At 39.2% G+C, this 22,298-nt stretch overlaps 1 protein-coding gene across 1 annotated transcript in view; it reads right to left on the reverse strand.

Moving 5' to 3' along the window:
* The window catches only part of Pou6f2 (POU class 6 homeobox 2), a 468,024-nt gene extending 449,294 nt beyond the window's left edge, over positions 1-18,730 (reverse strand). Inside the window, exon 1 of the mRNA XM_057787835.1 lies at positions 18,626-18,730. Within this exon, the coding sequence (XP_057643818.1) occupies positions 18,626-18,730 (105 nt within the window). The remainder of the gene's footprint in view (positions 1-18,625) is intronic.
* Positions 18,731-22,298: the final 3,568 nt, after the last annotated feature.

Genomic DNA, 22,298 nt, shown 5'->3' on the forward strand with positions numbered 1-22,298 from the left:
TAAAAATTACCACGCTACCATCTATCCTGATCTCTACATGTTCAGATCTCCAAAAGGCATACATATACCATATGGCATTTCAACAAGTATCTACCATCTCCTTATTTATCCTGTCTACCTATGACTAACCACACATATGCTTCTTAAAAATGGAGTCATCTTGAGCGTATCACAAGCTCACTGGCACTGGTGCTGGGTGCTACATCCTGAACATACTGAGTTGATGCAATTCACTTCAGAACACCTTAGTCACCGCACAAGAGAGCTCAGGCAACAATGAACCTGCTGAAAACACAGGCGAAGATTCTGTCTTTCACCTCCAACCTTAGGAAGTTTCAAAGTCAGGATGTCACTGGTAATTTATTAACCGGTTAAATGAGTAAATCAGTCCATCACTGTATGCAGAGTTCATCTGACTGTAGGGAGTTTGAAGATGGAAAGAAAGAAAATGGAATGACTGGATCATTGTAACGATGGTCATAAGAAACACAGATTGACTCACACAGATCATTTCACAAATAATAATTTTTACTTCATAAAGTTTTTTTTGAAGCTTGCAAAGCTCTGTGTTAGGGGTCAACCAGAAGTAGAGGAGGAGTTATGAAGTGAATGCCCAGACAATGGAAGTTCATCCACCTTGACCAAGTCAGTTAAATCATTTGAATTTAAAACAAATGTCTTCAGCTGGATATCCTTTATAAGTTCTTCTCTGACTACATATGCTTCCAAGCAGCATAACCCTATCTTGTCTCCCTACACATATCCATCACTCTATTAGTTCCAAAGCAGTTGGAATTTAATCATTCTCAAGGTCTCAAAATATGCCTAACAAATAATAAACAACCTTTTGCTGAATTAATAATATTTCCCACTATTTGAAAAATATTTACTTTAACTGTGTCTAGTACTTCTAAGACCACTTATAAACTTTTGCCTAAGAACACGGGATAGATAAAAACAGAGTACACATAGATTAAGGCCAAGAGAAAATTGAATAGAGATTTGCAAAAACCCTAATTCAAAACTGAAGATATATACCAAGATATATGGTGCACAATGAGCATTAAAGGGAAGGCAGATACCTTTGGAAGGGCAGGCAGAACTCTGAAGGAGCTGTTTTCCCACAGCAAGGGACAGGACTTAAGAGGTAGAAACCGTGGTGGAATCCTAAAAGTGTGGAGGGAAGGAATTCCAGGTACTTCCCAAATGTGATATCTAGTGATATTAAGGATGGATGTTCAGAGTCCAGAGGAGAGACTGGAAAGAACATTAGCTTGTGGGAGATGACCAGGTCCTCTCATGATGTCATCCCTGACTGGAAATCAGGAATTGTGTCTAAGTAAATTCTCCAGCAGCATCTAGCTCAACCGTGAACAAAGTCAACAGAGAGCAGTGGGGATTTGGTTCCTTAAAATGTCCAGGCAGAGCCCAGAGCGTTTGTTTGCCCAGTATCTGAATCTTTTGTGCAACAGTGTTTAGAGACAGAAACGTGTGAAAAGCGTTGTGACCAGGGGCACAGGACCTGAAGGCAAAAAGGAGGTTACTTTAACAGTCCAGGAGAGAGGAACAAATTCAGAAATGAATTAGGCCAGCAGAAATGCAACCCAGGTGTATCCCATGAACGCTTTAGGGGCTGGAGAGAAGGCTCAATAGTTAAGAACACGTACAAATCTTGAGGAGGACCTAAGTTCAGTTCTCAGAACCCATTCACCACCTCCTGTAACTCTAGCTCCTCTTTTGGCCTCCACAGGCTTCTGCATTCATGATTATGTGTGCACGCGCACACAAACACAATTAAAAACCAAATAAATATTTCAAAAATAATTTCTAAAAGAAATATGCTTGCTAGGATGAGTAAACAAAGACTGCCTTAGTTTGAATCCTAGCTCCACCCCTTGCCCATACACATAGAAATATGCTTATTGCAATGTTCTTAGAATGCTTAGTGTAAGACAAGTGCACACCATTGTTTAAAAAGAACATGTTTGTAGGAAAGACGGCTTTAGCACACAATAGGATGTTATAAAGGGAAAATCAAATATGTAAGTAAATGTGGTAAATTTTAACATAATAAGGTAACCAGGTATGAAAATGTATTGGAGAATTAATATACAGAGAAATAACAGCTGATGATACTGTCATTGGTTGGGGTACAGAGGACAGGAGAAAACCTGGGTAAAACTGGAACTGTCTTGTTTCTGGAAAGGAGAAAGAAGAAACAATTAAAAATGGATGGAAAATTTTTAAAAATTACCTTATAAAGTTGGGGTTAAGAAAACTAAAACCTAGCAGAATGATATATGCCAGTAATCCCAAAATGCAGGATACTGAGGAGAGAGAATTGTTAACTTGTGGTCGTCTTGAGTTACATGGTGGGACTCTATTTCAGAATAAAAACAAAAATGTAAGCAAGCCAGTAGGTGAGTTCAGGAAGCATGTTCAGTATCCGGCCAGTAGAGAAGAAATGTCTTATACTGAGAAGTGGGCCAACAATTGTTAACAATAATACATATTTCAAATAGGTAAAGGAATTCTTATTTTTAATTCTGTTTCTTCTTTTTTCTTTCCAGAAATGAGACAGTCCCAGTTTTACCCAGGTTTTCTCCTATCCTCTGTATCCCAACCAATGACAGTATCATCAGCTGTTATTTCTCTGTATATTTATTCTCCAATACATCTTCATACCTGGTTACCTTATTATGTTTAAATGATTCCATAATAAAGAAATGGAAAATATTTTAATGTATGGTCATGTTAATTATCTTAGTTAGGTAGGCATACAGTATGTTCACATGTAGCAAAATATGACACTGTATCCATAAACATGTACAATTATTGTTTCAATTAAAAATATAAAATTTCCTTTAAGAGAAGCACACTCAACAATATCCTGCAAAAGACGGAAGTGGATAGCCACTTTCTTCACATTTTCACAAAAGCTGGAAGTCAGAAGTGAGCAGAAGTGGATGGAACGGTCTTAGAAGTGAAGAAGTCCATAAAAACAAGAACTTCTCATGTTCATGATGAACTTTCTGAATACCAATCACTGGGCTCTTTCTCTTTATGAATTATTTTACTGAGTTCTCACAGTACCCATTGAGATGGTCATTTTCTAATTTATTTTTGACAATTGCATACATGTATACAACACATTCTTGCCATACCCGTCCCTCCATCCTCTCTTACTCTCGCTTCTGTCATTACCGCCTGGTTCCCCCAAGTCTCCAGTTCATTTTTATTTATGCCTTTTGGGATTTGGGGGTATTTTTGTTTGATTTAGTTTATGCTTCGTAATACTTGTAGTTTAAGCAGGGCCACTGGTATGGGTGTTAAGTGTGAAGCTATTTTCCAGTGGCTACACATTTGAAGACAATTATTTACTCTTGTTTCGCAGCCTTGACTGCTATAAAATCTTGTGGGCAAGGCCCAATGATTTCTGTCGTATCTCTGTCTAAGTGTTTATTGGCTCAGTCATGGGCAGGCCCTGTGTAGGCAACAATAGCTGAAGTGAGGTCATGAGTGCCACAGTTCTATCAAGCCCATAAGAGAGCATTTCACAACTCCCCTCTATGTTATTGGCTCTTATTGTTTTCCACCACCCTTTCTATTACGTTTCCTGTGCTTTTAAAGGGGTGGGACAAGTGATTCATTTAATGAATGCTTAAAACCCTACATTCATTTGTTCTCAGCACCTTGGCCAGCTATGAGTTTCTGCATTAACTGCAAAGAGGAATTTCTTTGATGAAGGCTGAAAATACCACTAATTTATGGTGGAAGAAGAGAACTTCCTACCAATTGCACAGCCTCATGTGTACGTCAGCAATGGGAGCCCTAAGCTGTAGCATCATTCTGAAGCTATGTGAAAGCAATCTGGAAGCAGGAACTACCTGCCAGAGCCAGATGGGGTGAGACATGGAGCCACCACTCAGTTGGTAGGAAAAGCCAGGCATGAGGGGTGGAGGTTCTAGAGATTAAGCTCAGTGACCTGGGGACACAATGACTGGGACTTGGAAGGTGCAGGAGGAGGTAAGGGGCGTGGCGGAGAGGCACCACAATGCTTCTTAAGGTTCCAGAGCAAAAGGAAGGAAAACGGGAAATTTAAACAGGCAGGATAAGGATTCAAAGTGAAGGCTTAGGCTTTTGAACACCTGGGTGCGAAATAGAGGTGAGGGCATCACAGCATCTCCTGGTGCTGTCAGAGGACCTGACGGGGCTCTGTGGCTGGAGAATGCAGAAGCATTGGTCTTGGTTTTCTCATTTCTCAGATTTCCCGCCTCTTTTGTTCCCCTCTCCGTTTCAGGTCACTCCCCAGTTTTGTGTCTGTGTTGCTTCCTATTCTTTCAACTACTTCTCCATATGTGTAGAGGATTTGTTTGCAACTCCAGAGCATTCTGTAATGAAACCATGAGCAGAGTACCCCCAAACCCCCAGACACAGTTTCTTGAGAGGGAATGAGTGGAACTAAGGCAGCCCAAAACTTCAGAGCCGCTTGAGAGGGGCACCTACAAAGTTAGAAGTTAGAAGAGGGCCAGCTGCCATAAGCTCTCATACTGAACAATCCACAAGCCTCTCGGTGCCAACAGCACCTCCAGAGGGGCACAAGCATTGTTAGGTAATAGCAGGGGGTTAAAGGAAGATAATATATGTAATGAGAGAAAAACCCACGTGGTCTTTGGCAACTCTTTTCTACTTTTCACTCATTCTAATATGGTTATGATCCATTTTCACAGAAAGGAAGGAAATAAAGAAGAAAATAAAGAGGAGGAAGGGGAGGGAGATAAAAGCTTCTGAAGTTATCTAAACCTAACATACAGGAAGCCAAGATCCCCTGTCATTCAAACACCCCTTGCTCAGCCTCTCAATCTGACACTACTCCATCAAGATGCCAAGAGTACCACTTTCCTGCAAAACGGGCAGAAAGCATCTACACAGAAAAGAGATGGAGAGAGGAGCTTCAGTCCTCTGTTCCTGGCTTCATGCAAACTCTCTCTCGTCAGTCCTGAGAGAGCAGATTTGTCACCACCTTGATATCTGATATGGTCTAACATCCTTGGCCCCAAATTTACAAGAGGAGTTCATCTTTTCCAATGTGATTTTTTTCTAGAAAGAGACAGAAGTCCTGGCTCCTCATGCTGCCTAAACTTTTCTCTAGTAGGAAGAACCAAGATAGATTACAGGTACACAAGAAATCACGAAGTTATAATTGTATATTGAAGGTCACAGTCTTCATTAAGCCTTATAAATTATAAGCCAAAAATAATTTTAGGAATTAAAGAATGTTACTTATTGACCCTCAAACTTTAATATAATTAAACAAATACATAAGATGCTAACTTTTTAAAAACAATTAATACTAGTAATTTGTTATATACTTAAATGACAGCTGGTGAGTCAGGGACGAGATATTTTATCTTTTGTTTAAATGGTCACCAACGTAGGTTGAGCCTCTCTGTGCAGTGCTGTGGTAAGCCAATAATCAGACAGATGCATAGGGGCAGCATGGTCTTTTGTATTCAACATTTCCTTTACAAGTATTTCCTGATGAAGATTTGGTTCATCTGGGGAAGGAAGAATGCCACCAAAACTACTATGGGAAGAAACATGCAAACAGATGAGAAAAATTCCAAGATATATGCGCTCAAAATCTCGGCTGCTCCTTCTGCCATCTAAGGCTCTTTCATGCACATGCTAAACTCAGTCCCACTTCTTTCTCAGATGGGTCCTTAGAAGAGATGGCATCAGTCTGCAGATCAGAGCTTAACCATGACCAGATCCCTTCCCTTTGATTCAGAGCAGGCATCGGAAGGAGAGAAGTGGGTGTGGAGATGTGGCAGACATGACACAAGATATATTATACATCACTGAATTACAGGCCAAGGGAAGGAAGGAAGGAAGGAAGGAAGGAAGGAAGGAAGGAAGGAAGGAAGGAAGGAAGGAAGGACAGACAAGCCATGTACTGTGTTCCTTTCTGTTCCTTGTGAACTTTCAAAGCAATAAATACCTTGTTGAGGATCATTTCAGGAAACTGCTGCATTGTTTTCTGACTGTGTATTCATGGGGTCTGAAAATATTAAGTTATGAGTTAAAGTTAAAGGAGATATTTTGGAAGTGAATTCTCTTAGATCCTACAATTATAATGCAAATGCAAAACAGACTGAAGTTTTGTGACAACTTCAAACTACTAGATAGAGAAGAGAAATTATGTTCTCAGCCACACCTACCATCAGGATCACCAATATTTAAGGTGCCATTGACAGGGAAAAAATGAACGTAGGAGGAGGTAAGCAGAATAGAAGAAACCCACGATCTAATTCAGTGCAAAAAAAGTAGAATTGAAGTAGGAACTGAAATGGCACAATATAAATCCGCTTTTCAAAATTTGATTTAAGATAAGTCTTCAGTGATGTCACATTGCCATAATTCTTAATGGTAACAGCAAGGACCATAATTAGTGCCTAAAGTAAGCATATATTAAGCATTACTCTTTCCATAGACAGCGTTTAAGGCCATCTTTCATTTTGTGGTTTTGGGTATAATTAAGGTTTAGCAACCCTTATACCAGCATTTTTATACTGAATTCTAACTTTGCCGTTTATTGCCCACTTGATACTGTCTTCTAGGCTCAGCTTCCTGGTCAAGTAAACCAGATAGCACCCATCTATCTCACAGACCTCCTTGAGGATTAAACCGTTGTTGCAAAGTGTCTCACACCTACTAAGTACTCACTAGCTCATCAGCTCACTAGTTCACGGATTATCATTAGTGTTCTTGATTTGAGACAGCTGAATATTTAACCCTTTTCTGTTGTTTTCTAAAGGTGCGTGTGTCCATGTGAGTAAGCCATATGCATGTAGGTGCTCACAAATGAGAAGTGAATTCTAGAGCTGTGGCTGCCAACTCTGTGTCAAGGCCAGCGCTGTGATTTGCTGTTGAGAGCCTGCTCTGAGCTGGAGGAGAACTGTTCTGATGCTTACAGGTGAGGATGATTTGTGAAACCCAGAGTACTCATCCTGCCATCTGGGGGAGAACAGAGGAGGGGAACTTGTACATTTCTCCAGTGGGCAGTTCAGAAAATCAGTTTCCAGGAATCTCTGCAGGAAAAGTTGTCATGAGTAGTCCCTACGAGTCCTTCTCCCCTATATAATGATATTTTATTTATGTTTTAGTAAGTAAAACTTGCCAGAAGATCAGAAAAGCAAAACAGCCAAGCCACTAGAAAAGTCTTACCTCTATCAAGGCTGGGCGACTGCAGACAGAGCTGAGCCTTATATTCCTCCCGTTTTATATTCCCCTTTAGTGCTGGGATTAAAGTCGTGACTTCCTCATACTGAAATTAAAGGTGTGAGCCACCACCACCTGAATCTGTTTCTGCATTGATTTTGTGTAGCCCAGGGTGGCCTTGAACTCACAGAGTTCGTCTGCCTCAGTCTCTCAAATCCTGGGATTAAAGGTGTGTGACACCACTGCCTAGCCTCTAGTGGCTTAGTTTTACCTTCTGATCTTCAGGCAACCTTTATTTATTAAGATATAAATAAAATATCGCAATACCACTAAATAGAAGATTTCATTTCCAAATTTTCTTCCTTTTTCATGTACTTGAAATAACGTGATTAAGATCCACAATCACAGATACCCTAAAAGAAATGTAAACCGTAACTTCTAACACATTCTCCTAAGTATTCAAGTAGCAGACATTTTGCCTACTTATCAAAACACCAAGTTAGTAGAATTCAAATAGTAATTCTGATTATTTTTGGTTCAGTCTTCTCTCAACTGTATTATGCAATGCATAAGAGGGGTGAAAGATTGCCCCAATACAAAATGAAATATAGAAAATAGGAATCTAACTGGCAGCCATTACCATGAATTGCTTGTTGTCTTCTACTCACTAATCTAGGTACACTCACTGTGTCAAACGCTGGAAGCACCATTGTGTATCTTACTATGGAGCAGTGGGGCCCATGTTGTAGTGTATGGCATGCAGTGTGGTCAGAGGAGTAGCTAGCCTGGTTTTAGAGTCAAGACATATCCAGCTGAGAACCAATGCCATTAATCTACCTTTCATTTTTTTCAACATTTATTTATTTATTTATTATGTATACAACATTCTGCCTCCATCTATGCCCACATGCCAGAAGAGGGCGCCAGATCACATTACAGATGGTTGTGAGCCACCATGTGGTTGTGGGAATTGAACTCAGGACCTCTGAAACAATAGTCAGTGCTCTTAACCACTGAGCCATCTCTTCAGCCCCCTATCTTTCATTTTTAATATTACACTTGGTCATCTATCTTTTTTAAGGTTACTATTGCTGTGATGAAACACCAGGACCAAAAGCTAGTTGGGAAGGAAAGGATTTATCATGTTTACACTTCCACGTGGTTGTTCATCATCGAAGGAAATCAGGACAGGAACACAAACAGGGCAGGAACCTGGAGGCAGGAGCTAACGCAGAGGCAATGCAGGGGTGCTGCTTACTGGTTTGCTCAGCCTGCTTTCTTATAGAACCCAGAGCCTCCAGCCCAGGAATGGAACCACCCACAATGAACTAACCCCCACCCCATCAATCATTACTTAAGAAAATATCTTACAGCCACATCTTCTGGAGCCATTTCCTTAAGTAGTCTTTCTCCCCTTAAGTCTTTCTCCTTTTTAGAACAGCCGCAGCAGTGGAGTGGAGCCAGCCAGAGCCTAGAAGACAAGGTGTGTGTGCTGCAGAGGCCAGAACTGGAGAAGTGACTTATGCTCCCTGAAGGAGCCAGAAGATAGTGAGTGAACCCCAAAAAATTGGACATTCAGTTATTTCTACTGTTAGAGTTTGGTTTTGCTTGGTTCAGATTGTGAAGTGTCCTAGTTCTTCCCTCTCAACGGTTTTTAATTTAATTTTGGTTCTTTATCGACTCCACAATTGAAAGACTTTGAACTTTTAAAAAAGGTTTTGAAGTTTTAGAGAGAAGATGTTTTAAGGAGACTGAAATTTTGATGTGTTTGAATTTGTAAAGACTGTGGGACTTGGGCTGGAGAGATGGCTCAGAGGTTAAGAGCACTGACTGCTCTTCCAGAGGTCCTGAGTTCAATTCCCAGCAACCACATGGTGGTTCATAACCATCTGTAATGAGATCTGATGCCTTCTTCTGGCCTGCAGGTGTACATGCAGGCAGAACATTGTACACATAATAAATAATAAAGAAAACATTAAAAAAAAAAGACTGTGGGGCTTTTAAAGTTCTTTATGTTTTTAATGTGAGCTCTTGAGGATGAGTAAGGAAGGAAAGGTGGCTCACCCCTTCGATTCCAGCCTGGTCTACAGAGTGAGATCCAGGGCAGCCAGGGCTATACCACACAGTGAAATCCTGCTTCAAAAACAAAACAAAAAGGAAAGAAAAGAAAGGTGTGGCTTGTTGGTGACATGTTTGTGTTTTGAGTTGACAAGGGGTCAGTTGCTGGCTGGACTAATGTCAACTTGGCACTCAAGCTAGAGTTATCTGAAAGGAGAGAACCTTAACTGAGAAAACGCCTCCATAAGAGCCAGCTATACGGTGTTTTCTTAATTAGGGATTGATAGGGAGACGGCAGCCCATTGTGGGTGGTGCCATACCTGGGCTGATGGTCCTGGATTCTATAAGAAAGCAGGTTGAGTAAGCTGAGCATCAGCTCCTGCCTCCAGATTTCTTCCCTGTTTGGGTTCCTGTCCTGACTTCTTTCAATGATGAGCAGAAATGTAGATGTATAAGCAAAATAGCCCCTTTCCTCCCCAACTTGCTTTTGGTCGTGGTATTTCATCATAGCAATAGTAACCCCAACTAATACACTATCTCTTAGCAAGGCACATGTATGAGTTCTTTTGGAAAAGCAAACCAACTTAGAAGATTCTGAAACACATTCGTTTACACTAATTGGTAAGAAGGCTTATTTTTAAATATTGGGTGCTCAGCAAGAAAGTATTGAACATCTAGAAAATGGAATATTACAGAAAAGAATGTAGATTTAGAGCCAGACATGGTAACACATGCCTGTGGACCCAGGTTTTTGAGAGACTGAGGCAAGAGCACAGAGTTCCAGGAGATCTTGTCTTTTTTAAAAATGCAGCTCTATTTTTAAGTATATGTAGTATCAATATATGCTTATAAATATATGCAATAAGTTGCAGAACTCTGTAAAATATGAATGTACTCAGGTAGCACAAATATTCTCTATGCTGATATATACATGGAAGATTTCTAGAAAGAGAGATAAAAATTGTTAGTGAATAATAGTTTGAAGAGAGGGAAATAAAACGTACTTTGCTTTCCAATTTGTATAGTTCCATCTTATTAAACCTGTTTCCCAAAAGTATGCTTTATTTTATAATTTCTTTTTATTGCTTTTATTAAGCTATATGCTTTTCTCTATTCCGTCCTTATTTTATAATTTCTTAAATAATTTCTTAGGTAGCTCATCTCAATCTTGTGTGTATCTAAACCGTGTATCACTGTGATGCTGTGCCCTCTCTCCCTATTTAGGAGAAATACAGACAAGAGAAAACAACCCCAACTTGTATGTTTCAGCACTTGTAGGAAGCAGCTACATGATAGATATGTATTGGGAGACAAACCTGATTTTATGAGAGAGTGGAACCGTCATTATCTTTTGCTTCTAGAAATCGGTGTGTTCAAATTTCAACTTGGAAAGCTTGCATGCTGTTTCTACATTCTCCTCAACAACCTAGTTGAGAAGAGTGTTTCAAAGTATGTACCTAATATAGTTTTTTATATATTAAATTTAAGAGACTTAAAACACCTTCAGAAAATTAAAAGTTAAATAAATAATCAAGCATTTCAAAAGTCCTTAGTGTGTGTGGTGCACATGTATGTGTTCATGTGTGCGTGTGTGTACGCATATATGTGTGTGCATGTGCTTGAGTGTGTGTGCTAACTGGATTGCCAAATGAACCTGTTTAATTTTTATATTTAGGAATTAGAAATCTAAATATGTTCAATCACACACATACAAAATGTTTTCCATAAAGAAATCACAATTTTAACTCTTGAATATAATATTAATTTTCTACAACAGAACGAATATGATTGTTTTGAATTTAAGCACGTTTTTCTTTGTTCCCATAAGCCTTTGATTATAACTCTAGGCATCTTTTGCAATAGCAGCATCAGAAATGTGCTAAGAAATGAATCCAAGAATACTTAAAGTCCACTCTTTTGAAGAACATTTTGAACCTGAGAAAAGGAATGTGCAGAAATCTACTTTTAAGACTCTGGACACCTCTGTTACATAAAAAAAAAAAAAAATAGAAATGTTCAAACTTGGAGTTTTTATATTGCAGCCAAATTTCTACAAAACCTCCTATTTTTCCCAAATTCTGACCTGGGGCACTTCACCCCCCAATCATCACTTGTGCTTTCCATTCAACCAGCATCTTGTCAAATCTGGCTGCAAGATTAAGTTTCCCAATTCAGAATTCAATATCGTAACCCTAAGGATATAAGATCCAAGCTGGAACATTCTGTTTTTAAAAAAAAAAAAAAAAATGGATAAAATTGTTTCAGCCCAGAGACCACAGTTGGCCCAGACGGCAATGATGAATCGTCAGGACTGACACTAAGTGAAATGAGTTTGATGTTCTTTCTTTACTCGTGCACATTAAGCAGCGTTTTACATTTGTCCCAACTCTCAACCTTTTGGAGGAGAAGTTGAAGGAGTCCTACGATCTTGTGTTATGGTAAGATTTACAAAATCACCAAGCTCTGTCAGGGCTGTTTGTCTAGCTTTTTGTGTTTTTCTCAATTCTTGTCCATGCTTGCCTTCAATTTTAGAGAAATAGCACTGAAAAATTTTTTTCCCCATACATCTTCAATATTGTTGAGGCTCTTGGTATCCAAACTTCTGTTTCTATATAATGCTTGCTTCTCTTGAAACTAATGCATTTTAACAAAAAACCATAGATGTGAATTCTGCACTGAAACCTCTAAAGTTTAAAGAGAAACTTAAACTCTCTAAATATCATGCACTTTGTTCTCTTCAGAGGGGTTTGCCTGAGTTCTGATGAATGTTAAAAATCTTTATTTTAAGGGACATCTAAGCTTTTCAAAATACACCTGTTTATGTCTCTGAGCACTGGAGAAATAAATTTTCTTCTTAAAATAGTTCCTAACTATTCATGTAAAAAGCAATGTTGACACAAAATTAAGCCTCAGAAACACTCACTGTGGTAGGTTGCTCCTTCAGAGCTTCTGAACACTTGTCAAACTACGTCAAAATGTCCCAAGGATGTCTGACAGTGTTCTTCAATTCTGACATTCATGTATGCCAGAAACAGGAAAGGAGAGCTGTTTACCTGCAATTTCCCTTTGGAGATTTTATTTTTTTAAATTGTTTTCACCAAATATGATCTCAGTTACAAAGTCAGCTGAACTAAAATTATGAGATAACAAAAACCACTAAGGTAGCAAATGTGTTGGGATTTTTTTTGCTATTCTTTAGCATTTGTCTCTCCTTCTGGTGCCTTCCTACCTGGGCAGCCCACCAAGATTCACTGTTCATTTCTTACTTATTACTCTGACTCTGGATCACAGTGGGAAAGAACAGAATGGCTGACAGGCATAAGACAATGAAAGGAGAGAGCAGATGCCAGAGCAACGCTCTGGAGCGAATTATCCTTCTCATTTGTTTGCATCTTTGATCCTACGAATGGAGCGCTGGTGATTACATGGGGACATCTTTACTCAGAAGTAACCTACCCCTCAAAATAGGTGAGATTTATTCTGTTGATTTTTTTACCCCCTACCCCAGATCCTTTAGTTAGAAAGAGGCTGCCAAAGACAGTGGTGTTGCAGTTCACTGGAATCTGAACCCAATATCAACAGCTAATCTGTCTGGTGAGGAAAGAGTCCTTCCTATCACATGGGAGATTTAAAGCTAGTGGAAAAAAAAGCTATTTTCCAAAGACCAGCTGGGTGTAAGAATAAAGTATCTTACTATCTAAAGACAATCTAGAAATTTTTCTTTCATATAAATAATTAAAGATGCTTTCAGTCATCTTTCTGCTGTTATTTATTTCAGGGTTTTTTTTGTTTACAAAATGTTAACTCTGAAATAACAACGTGCTCATTTATGCAGATAAATAAAATTAATACAAGCTTAGGTTATGAAGGAAATGAAGTTATCAGGTAAAAACTAAGCAACGGGGGCTGGAGAGATAGCTCAGAGGTTAAGAGTATTGCCTGCTCTTCCAAAGGTCCTGAGTTCAATTCCCAGCAACCACATGGTGGCTCACAACCATCCGTAATGGGGTCTGGTGCCCTCTTCTGGCCTTCAGGCATATACACAGACAGAATATTGTATACATAATAAATAAATAAATAAATATTTAAAAAAAAAAAAAAACTAAGCAACGTTCACCATCGTTGGCTCACACTGTGGGATTGTAAGAATAAGAAAACGATGGGAAGAGAAACGGAGCCTTCTGAAATGAGACGCTGGTGCCTTCCTCTGAATACCATCCTCAAAGCGAGACTCAGAAGAGATGCACAAGAATTAAAACTGATACAAGTCTCCAGCGTAATCTCAGAAGAACTCAAGGCAGTGTGGCTCAATAGAGCTGTTTCCACGTGCTTGAAAAACAAGTCCTGAGCTGTTGTCTATTTCACTGGAACGCAGTAGATCTATTAAGAGGAGGAAGGAAAGTAAAAAGGAAAGAAGGGGCGTGGGAGGAAGAGAAAAGGAAAGAAATGGGGAAATCAAACAGTAATGCTGGCTTCCGTTCCGATTTAGAACAGCTATACAGGTTTTTTTTTAATAAATGAAATTTAATTTAAAAGTGGTATAATTTATATTTTCTATTTATGTTCAATTTATGGCCAATGTTTACCTTTCCCCCACATTGTTTCTGTGCATCTGATCCTTTTATCTTCGCATTTTATTTCCCACTTTAATTCTGCTCTTTCAAATGTTAGGCAAAAGCAAAAGCTCAAACAGCACAATGCAGCTGAAGAGCAGCGTTTGTCCACATTTGCAGATGTGTTCAAAGCTAATTTTGATGCCAAAAAGAGAAAGATGTTTGAAACTGCTCAGTAATGTGCAGTTTGCACAGCAAGGCAAACATCTTCCCTTCCCTGGCCTCCAGCCGCTGCTACTCGGGATTTAACAGGCAGCTCACCACAAACGTTCCTTCACATGCTTATTTCATGTAATTATCACTGCACCAATGAGATGACTTCATAATTTACAAACCCACATCAATTTTAAAATATTCAAAAGACAGTAAAATTAAGAGCACCAGATAAGAATCATCTAAGTAGCATTAAACTGGCATCTAAATTCGTACACTATGAAGAGTTTGACATCAATAAGGACATAACACAAGTTAGTGAATCTAGCACCATTCTGTACCCTAAGAAAATCTTACAATTGAATTGTATTTTACTAAAACACTAACCACCTAAAGCACCATGGGAAGTGTATTCTCAACTAAATTTGAGCAATAATCATTTCACATCCTGAAATGTATACACTTATTGAAGCAATATATCAGTTTCAGAAAAAGTCATTCAGATCCACGTGTGTACGACAGGGTTAGGTAAGTACCAATGCTAAAACTGTATATATTTGGCATGAAATTCGATCTAAGAAGACTGATGACAGCGTGCATGACATTGACTGGCTACTAGAATCTTCTCCCTAGGCAACCTCGACCTCATGGCAGCTTGAATGTGGCTCAGATAAACAGATTATTTTTAGTATTACATTGACTATTTTCTGGAACAAGAAAGGATGTGAATAAATCTGTATTTTAATTGTTTTGATACTAAAACACAACTTCTTACTTGTTTTATCACCAGAAAGTAAAAGTGAGAGAGTACGCACAACCACAAGTCAAATACAGGACACACAGAGACACCAGCCTTTCTGAGCTATTAACGCGCGCTTCTAATGTACAGCTGTGAAACACGGCAAACTGTATAACTCTAAGTGAAAAAAAAAAGCTCTATTTTATAAGGAAGGAAAACTGCAAATGCTTTTGAATACCTTTCTAATATTATGAGAATATACAGCAGTTGGTGTCTTCATTCTAGCCATGTCTCTGGAATTGCACCCATGACTTGGTTCTTTCTCTCCCATTACTGGCAAATTCCTAAATATGCTTAAAAAACACTTTTAAAGAAATCTAATTCAACTTATGTGTTGTTTTTAGTATTTAATATAACACAGCATCTACTGGACCTGCGCTGCAGCCCAGGCCCTCAGGGCTGCACATCAGGATGGTAGACATGCCAGTTTCTCTGGGGAATAAAGTGCCAAGAGTATTAGACAGAGTGACCAGTCTCTATGAGATGTACAGAAAGCAAAACTGTAAAAACAGGCTGCAATTCTGATGGACTCGTCTGTCACTCACAATCACAGGTCTACAAAAGAGAACAGATGAAGTAAACATTTAATGACCATGAGAGGTGGATATTTAAGCCTTCGTTTTTAAATGATAATTGGAACCCATGAGTCAAAGCCTCCTTAACTGCTGAGCTCGAATTTATTTGAAACTATCAGAAGGATAACAACCCAATATTTGAAACAAGGGTTTAGGGAGCTTGCTACAGACAATTACTATCAAAAATCTGATTTGGTTTCTGAAAATTGTATGAATGAATCGAGTTTCTTGGTGTTGATATACTGGGCAGAGAGCTTGTTCTTCCACGTCTAGACTGCTTAATTGCTTGCTTGAGGGAGGGAAAATCCTGAGGGAGAGGCATATATGAGCAATATCTGCTGTGTGAAGCCAGAACTCTCCCAAGCTAGATCTTGCCCAGAAATGCAGAAAGGTCTGATCTTCCCTTCAGTTGAAGTGACCATACACATTTGGTCCTAGAACTGAATGAAAAAGAAAAGCAAAAATGACCATATTTCATGGGAGCCATTTAGTACTTTGAGTGAAAAACATAGCTTGAAACTGTTTATTTGCTTCTCCAAGCCAAAGCCATTTAGAAACAAGAATCAGAACAGAGGAGAGGTAAAAATAAAAACACCAATATGCATTCTAGAAGGAGCAAACATTTGCATTATCAGAGGGGACTGCCCACACCTGCTGAGTAGGTGTTAGAGGATATTTACTCAAGGACTTGGAAACAAAGCCTTCCTTGCTGGCTATGAGGGACGGCAAAGTAATTTTTTTTTCCTTTTTCTTTTCCTTGTGTTACAAACAATCAGTTGCAAAAAAAAAATGTTGTTATCTGTGCTGTAATAGTTAAAATGAATCAGTTTCAAGTGTTGATTACTTCTATTTTTGTCTTTGTAAGTATGGATCAATTTAGATTTTTATGGTATACATGAAAGACTGTATGGTATTTCCCCTTCCCTTTCAATAGTGCTTCAATTTTAAATTTAAAAAATGAATATTCCAGGGTGTGCCTTTGAGCACTGAAATTCATATCATTTTCAAGATAACCACTTCTATAATTTCTATCTTAAGAATAAGCATTAATTTTTAAAAGAAACAAATACTTTATGAAAAATAATGCCAGAAAATGTAGCTATTTGAATGCAATGATTTACAAAGTATCCATAACAAGTCACTAGCATTAGTATGGCTTCTGGATACAGACCTTAGGAGATTCCTGGGGTACACACAAAACACAGCTAAGGAATAAGCACAGGTACTTAACCCTGACAAATCAGAAGGCTTGCATCTGTAAAATACACACCGGTTCATCTTTAACGGTACATAATTCAGCATTTAAAAAGTATACACTCTTACAATTGATTTCCAATAAAAAAAAAACTTAAATAACAAACTAAAAGTATTCCTTCTGATTTTTTTCACTAGAAACAAGTACAGAAAGGAAATCAGAGTAATTTTTCCCAGTCCTAAGCACCATAACTAGCTCATGGAGAAATAGTATATGCAACTGAAGAAAAGTTTTATTAAACAGGATGAGACAGGTGCCGTGGGTTCAAATTTTAATCATATACACAAACCTCATCTCCTTTAGCAGATATTTACCTAACTCCCCATAACAAAATTATCTGGGCTCCAACTGGTATACTTTTCTGTCAGCAAACACAATAAATAGAGCAGGTATCAGCGGTACAGAGAATTAGTTGCATGTTTTCTCCTGACAAGTATATGAACACAGTCTTCACTTTATAAGATGCCAACAGAATAAAAAAAAAACTTCAAAGTTGAAAATGATTCTTTTTTCTGTTCAAACAACCATAGGCTTCTTTTAAAATACTGTAAGCGTGTGGAAATATAGTATTATATAGCTGACATTTTCCATCTACAAATGCATTATGAGATGTGCTGGTATTAATAAGCGATGTGCCTTCAGCCTCCTGGAGTGCTTTGCTATAATTTGTTTGAAAACAGAATAAGGTTTATCACTACTGTGCAATTAACAAGCAGCAAGTACATATTATGTCTTCACCTTACCAGCTTGCCTTGACTGGAAAGTGTGCAAAAAAAGAAAAGACCTAAAACTTTTTAGAGTTCATAAATATTCGTAACCACATTCTGATTTACAAGTTAACAATTCTTAAGCAAGCATAAAGAACTTAGAGAAAAATTTAGCGAAAAGCACATTTAAAAGAAAAACTGTATAGATTCCTTTTTTTTTTTTTTTTTGCGCACCCCACCCCCATCACCCTCCCTCTAGCAGGGCACTGCTATTCCTTTCAGCACTTTGGTTATCAGAAGGCAAATGAAAAGACAGCGATCCTCTCCTCCTCTCATTTAGCTTACGACGCAAACATTTAAGCACAGACATAAAGTACCTATTTAACAGACAGCATCAGACACAGAGAGCAGGACTCACTGACCCATTTGGAAGACAAAGACGACAGAGCAGCAAAGCTCTGAAAATCAGCTTGTGAGGCCTCTGAGAGACATCCTTCTGGCATTTCATCACAGCAGCCCCAGACCAGTTCACCTCCCTGGATACAGAGAGGAGGAACTAAATAGAGCTGTTTATTAAAGCCGGTGTGCTGGATTGCATTAGGAAGCACGGGCAGGCCACCTGGACCTTTCAGATTGTGGCGGTGTTTAATTTGCAGCCTGCCCCTCTGCAGCAGAGCAGGCAACGGCTACTACTCCATTCCATTTCCCAGGCTCAGTCACACACCACCGGGGCTAGAAGTAAAGGCACTTGTATCTGTGTACTTATATTTTCCAGAGAGAGAGAGAGAGAGAGAGAGAGAGAGAGAGAGAGAGAGAGAATACAATCCAAATAAAAATATTGACTAGCACAATAAAGAATTGTCACTACTGCCTAGGAAGCATGGCACTTTATTTTCTTCTCATACTTCATTTCTTTCAGAGATCACAATCTACGCAGAAAAAAAAATAAATTCATAAAATGAAAGTTTTTCATATACTGCCCAAGTCATAAATTTGCTATGCTCTTTGAATTTCTTGGTGGTGGTTTTGTTTTGGTTTCTGTTTAAGAGCATCGCACTGAAGTTTCCAGCCCAGCTTTCCTAGCCTGATTTAATGGGCGCCTTTTGCCTTTCGCACTTTCAGCACTACACTGGCAGGTAGCTGAAGACGCAGATAGAAAGATGGCACAGTAAATATGAATTATGTGAATCATATGGTGAGACCCTTGTGGAAAAGGGGGAGTTGAGAAATGGCTGACTCCATACCTGACCAATTACAGCTTGCATGGTCCCCGTGTCCTGCTGCGCTGGGAGATCGCAATCCATCATATGTTGTCTTTGAAAAGGAGAATGGGGGTTTCTGGCATGCATCTGTCAATCAACTTCTGCACTCACAACCATCACCAAAAGCAAGGGGGAAAAAAGTCAAGCTGCTCCACCAAATAGGATGAGACTGTCATGTGACCTCCGGCAGAGACGCACACACATTCACTACCTCCATAGAGCGTAAGAATTTTCTGTAGATATGAAATGACATTGACAAATATCCAATACCAAGTAAATAAAGTGAGACAAACAGCTACTCACCAAAGACAAAACGTTAGCTGTAGTCTTCTGCTAAAGGTATATAAAAAATAAAAACGGGAGGATTCTTTTTAATATGCTAGAGATATATTTTAAAATAAAAATAACTTTCATGTAATAATCGAGTCTTTTTACAATATAAATTTTTAAAATAATAGTTCATTGTTGCACTTCCCTTAAGCTGTCCCTTGTGATTTTATTTTCCAAACTTCTAAATGACCTTTAGACGATATGCGGTAATCTTTGTCGTTTTATAAAAAGTCACCATTATAGAGAAGCTTAAAATATTAACCATTATGTATCACAGATGCCCTGATATTTGTTGATTGGAAATGGATATACAATCATTTGTGTAAACTCAAATATAAAATATTCAAAGTGTGTAAATAGTGGTCACTAAACTTTTCATCTTCCAAAAGGTTAGGGAAGGATTTACTTCTAGCTCACCCAAACTGATGTACAGTAATGACAAATACTTCCACTTTTCCCCCCATTTAAATAAAGCTATTTGATCACACTGTAGGGCAGATTGCCGGTGTATTGTGAGCCATCTATTACAACACCTGAAAATAACCAAGTAGCGTTTTAACCCTTTCAGGATTTCGAACTTGCCTTTGAAGACAATCCTACAGATACAGCAGACTTGCTAGTTGAAAAGCCCACATCACAACCGGCACTATTTATTTAGTGACTTTGTAAGTTATTGGTTCTGTTCGTCCACTTTGAAAACTGGAGTTCGTTAATTACTGTATTTTCCTTAACTAAAAAAAAAAAAAAATCAGAAAGATTTTGTGTTACAGAATGAGAACTTTAAGACTAAAAACGAATATTAATGTTAAACTTGGTAAGTGGTAAAATTAAAAGAAATGGCTAATACACAATAAATACACACACACACAGCAACAACAGCAGCAGCAGCAAGCAGCAGCAGCAGCAGGAACCATGCATGCATACTGCAGGTCGTGAAAACTAAGGACTGGAATATCCCACTAAATACCATTCGAATTCACAGTCCACGCTGAAGCTTCTGTCCTGAGACCCTAGTCAGGGACGCCAACACAGCGGAATGCTTCTGCAGTCAACTCAAAATAGGACCTTACATGTCCATCACCCGCCCCCTTCCCGGGATGGGGTGGGAGAGGCTGAAGCCATCAGGACCATCTGCTAAACCACAGTGGGAATCTGCAAGTGCTGAGCCAACCCTTTCTGTAACCTGACGGCTGCAGGGGCTGGAGGACTGGGAGGCTGTAGTGGGCTCTGTGGATGGCTCAGCAAACTCTAGGCAAAGAGGCAGAATGATGGTAAGACCGAGTCGCAGGGGCGGGCAGCATGAGCATTTGTTCAGAGCCTAGGGATTCTGGCTACCCAAGGCAGAGCCTGGAGTGGTCCTGGGACTTCTGGCATTGGCAGCACGAGGTGCCCAGCTCGGTTCCCAGCCAACCCTGAGCTAGCTTGATGGGGACGCCTGTGGGCTCCCAAGCAGCCGATCCTTTCTGACTGCTACTTGACTCTAGATGTTCAGCATCCTCCAGGGACCTTAGCTTCCTAAGTGTCTTCCCACAGGATCAAAGGTGGGGGTTGGGGGTCAGGCTATAGTATAAAAAGGAGACCTTTTAAGCTCCTTTTCCCAGATTCTGGTGTTTGGGATTGGTTATAGGATACCACTGCCTGCTCATAACCTGTCTGTCTGGTATCAGCTGCAATTACTGTGGGTGAGCCTGGAAGAGGGCCCGAGCCAGGCAAGGCTAGACTTTGTCTAAATTCATTATCTCCTGGTGAAAATCCAGGAAGGTGTGACAGTTATTTCCATTTCACAGATGCAGATCAGAAAAATAAATAAAAGAGCTATGATTTAAGGTTGTTTTAAATCCAAAATCCAAAGATGGAACTTTTATGAAACTGGAGTCAGCTAACATTTAAAATCTTAGTTTTAATTTAATTATAACAATTCAAATTGACACAACGGCTGTCTTCTATGAGACACTGACTTCCTCAACAAATATTTATGGCAAGTACTGCACGCAGTGCTGGAGACGCAGCAAACAGTACAGGTTACTTTTGAAACAATAGAAACAAGTGAACAGCTCAAAATTCATTTGTGAGGATTGTCTGATTTTGAATACTGGAGGAAGTTTATAATTCTAGAATGTCTTATATTCTTGGCAGGTGGCAGAGTTTTCAGAGAAATTTCCCGTTTTATACCAGAGATAATAATAACTCCTCAAGGATTCAGGGAGATGTCTCATGGAAGTTTACTGAGCTATATTTTTCTGGTATCCACGAAATCTTAGTTATTTCCCTTCTGGGAGGGCAGCAGTAGAAAGGCAAGAAAGGTGAATTCTACTGGAGATTAAGGAAGACCACATGCAGGTAGTAGAAAGGTTTTGGCTGTGATATAAAGAGAAGGCACCCCTTGCTCCCCACAAGGAACAGCGTGGTGTTTCCCATCCCATCCCCAGCTCCCAGTGTGAGCAGCAGGTCCAGTATGAGCAGCAGGCTTTCCTACACCTTGAAGAGTGGAAGACAATCGAGAGAGAGTAGCAATGGAGTTTACTTCCACCCTAAAATAGAATCTAGGAAAGGAAATCCATTGCATGAAAAATTTACTATGACCACTATCCCTTCTGCCTTCTCGACTCATCCAGAGTTTCCATAAACTTACGCATTATTGTCCCACCTCAGCTACGTCCTTCATAGTAGTCAAGGAGACACTGGGCTCCCAGCATAGGCCGCCTTATAAAACAGATGGTATGAGCCAGACCAAGAGAGGTCTCACCATTGTCCCTGACTCTAACTCTCAGCTTCTTGAACTAGGGATTATCTTGCTTTCTCAACACTAAACCACAAAGGATGCAAAGACAAAAGCAGTACTGAAAGCAAGGTAGAAAGATATTTAGATAGACTTTGTATTTGCATTTAATTGAGGCTTTAGACTCTTCAGAGATAAGAAATGGCATACCTAGACACTTCTCCAGCCCAAACACCAAGCACGGTAAATGGTGGGTGGATATATGAACAAAATCCATGAGCAAACATTTCTTCCTGTTTGACGGAGCACATTTCCCCTTATGCTCTTAGGTAGGTTTACATCAGCACAACATATCTTGTCTTTCTGCCTGTTAGATCTGCTTTATCTCTGCTGTTATTTTCTTCTCTCTTTGGTTGCAATGACATCATGCTTGTTCCTTCATCTCCTATTCCTTGTTTGTTCATACTTAATAGTCACAGTTTTTGTGTCTAATCCCTGAAAGAATGGCCTTACCATTTTCTTGACTTCTTTTCATTATCTCTTTCCTTCAGCTAATGCTCACTCAGTATTTTCTTCAGATTACACAGCACCCATTAAAATGTGGCT

The sequence above is a fragment of the Chionomys nivalis genome, chromosome 13 (genome assembly GCF_950005125.1).
Source record: "Chionomys nivalis chromosome 13, mChiNiv1.1, whole genome shotgun sequence".
Taxonomy (NCBI): domain Eukaryota; kingdom Metazoa; phylum Chordata; class Mammalia; order Rodentia; family Cricetidae; genus Chionomys; species Chionomys nivalis.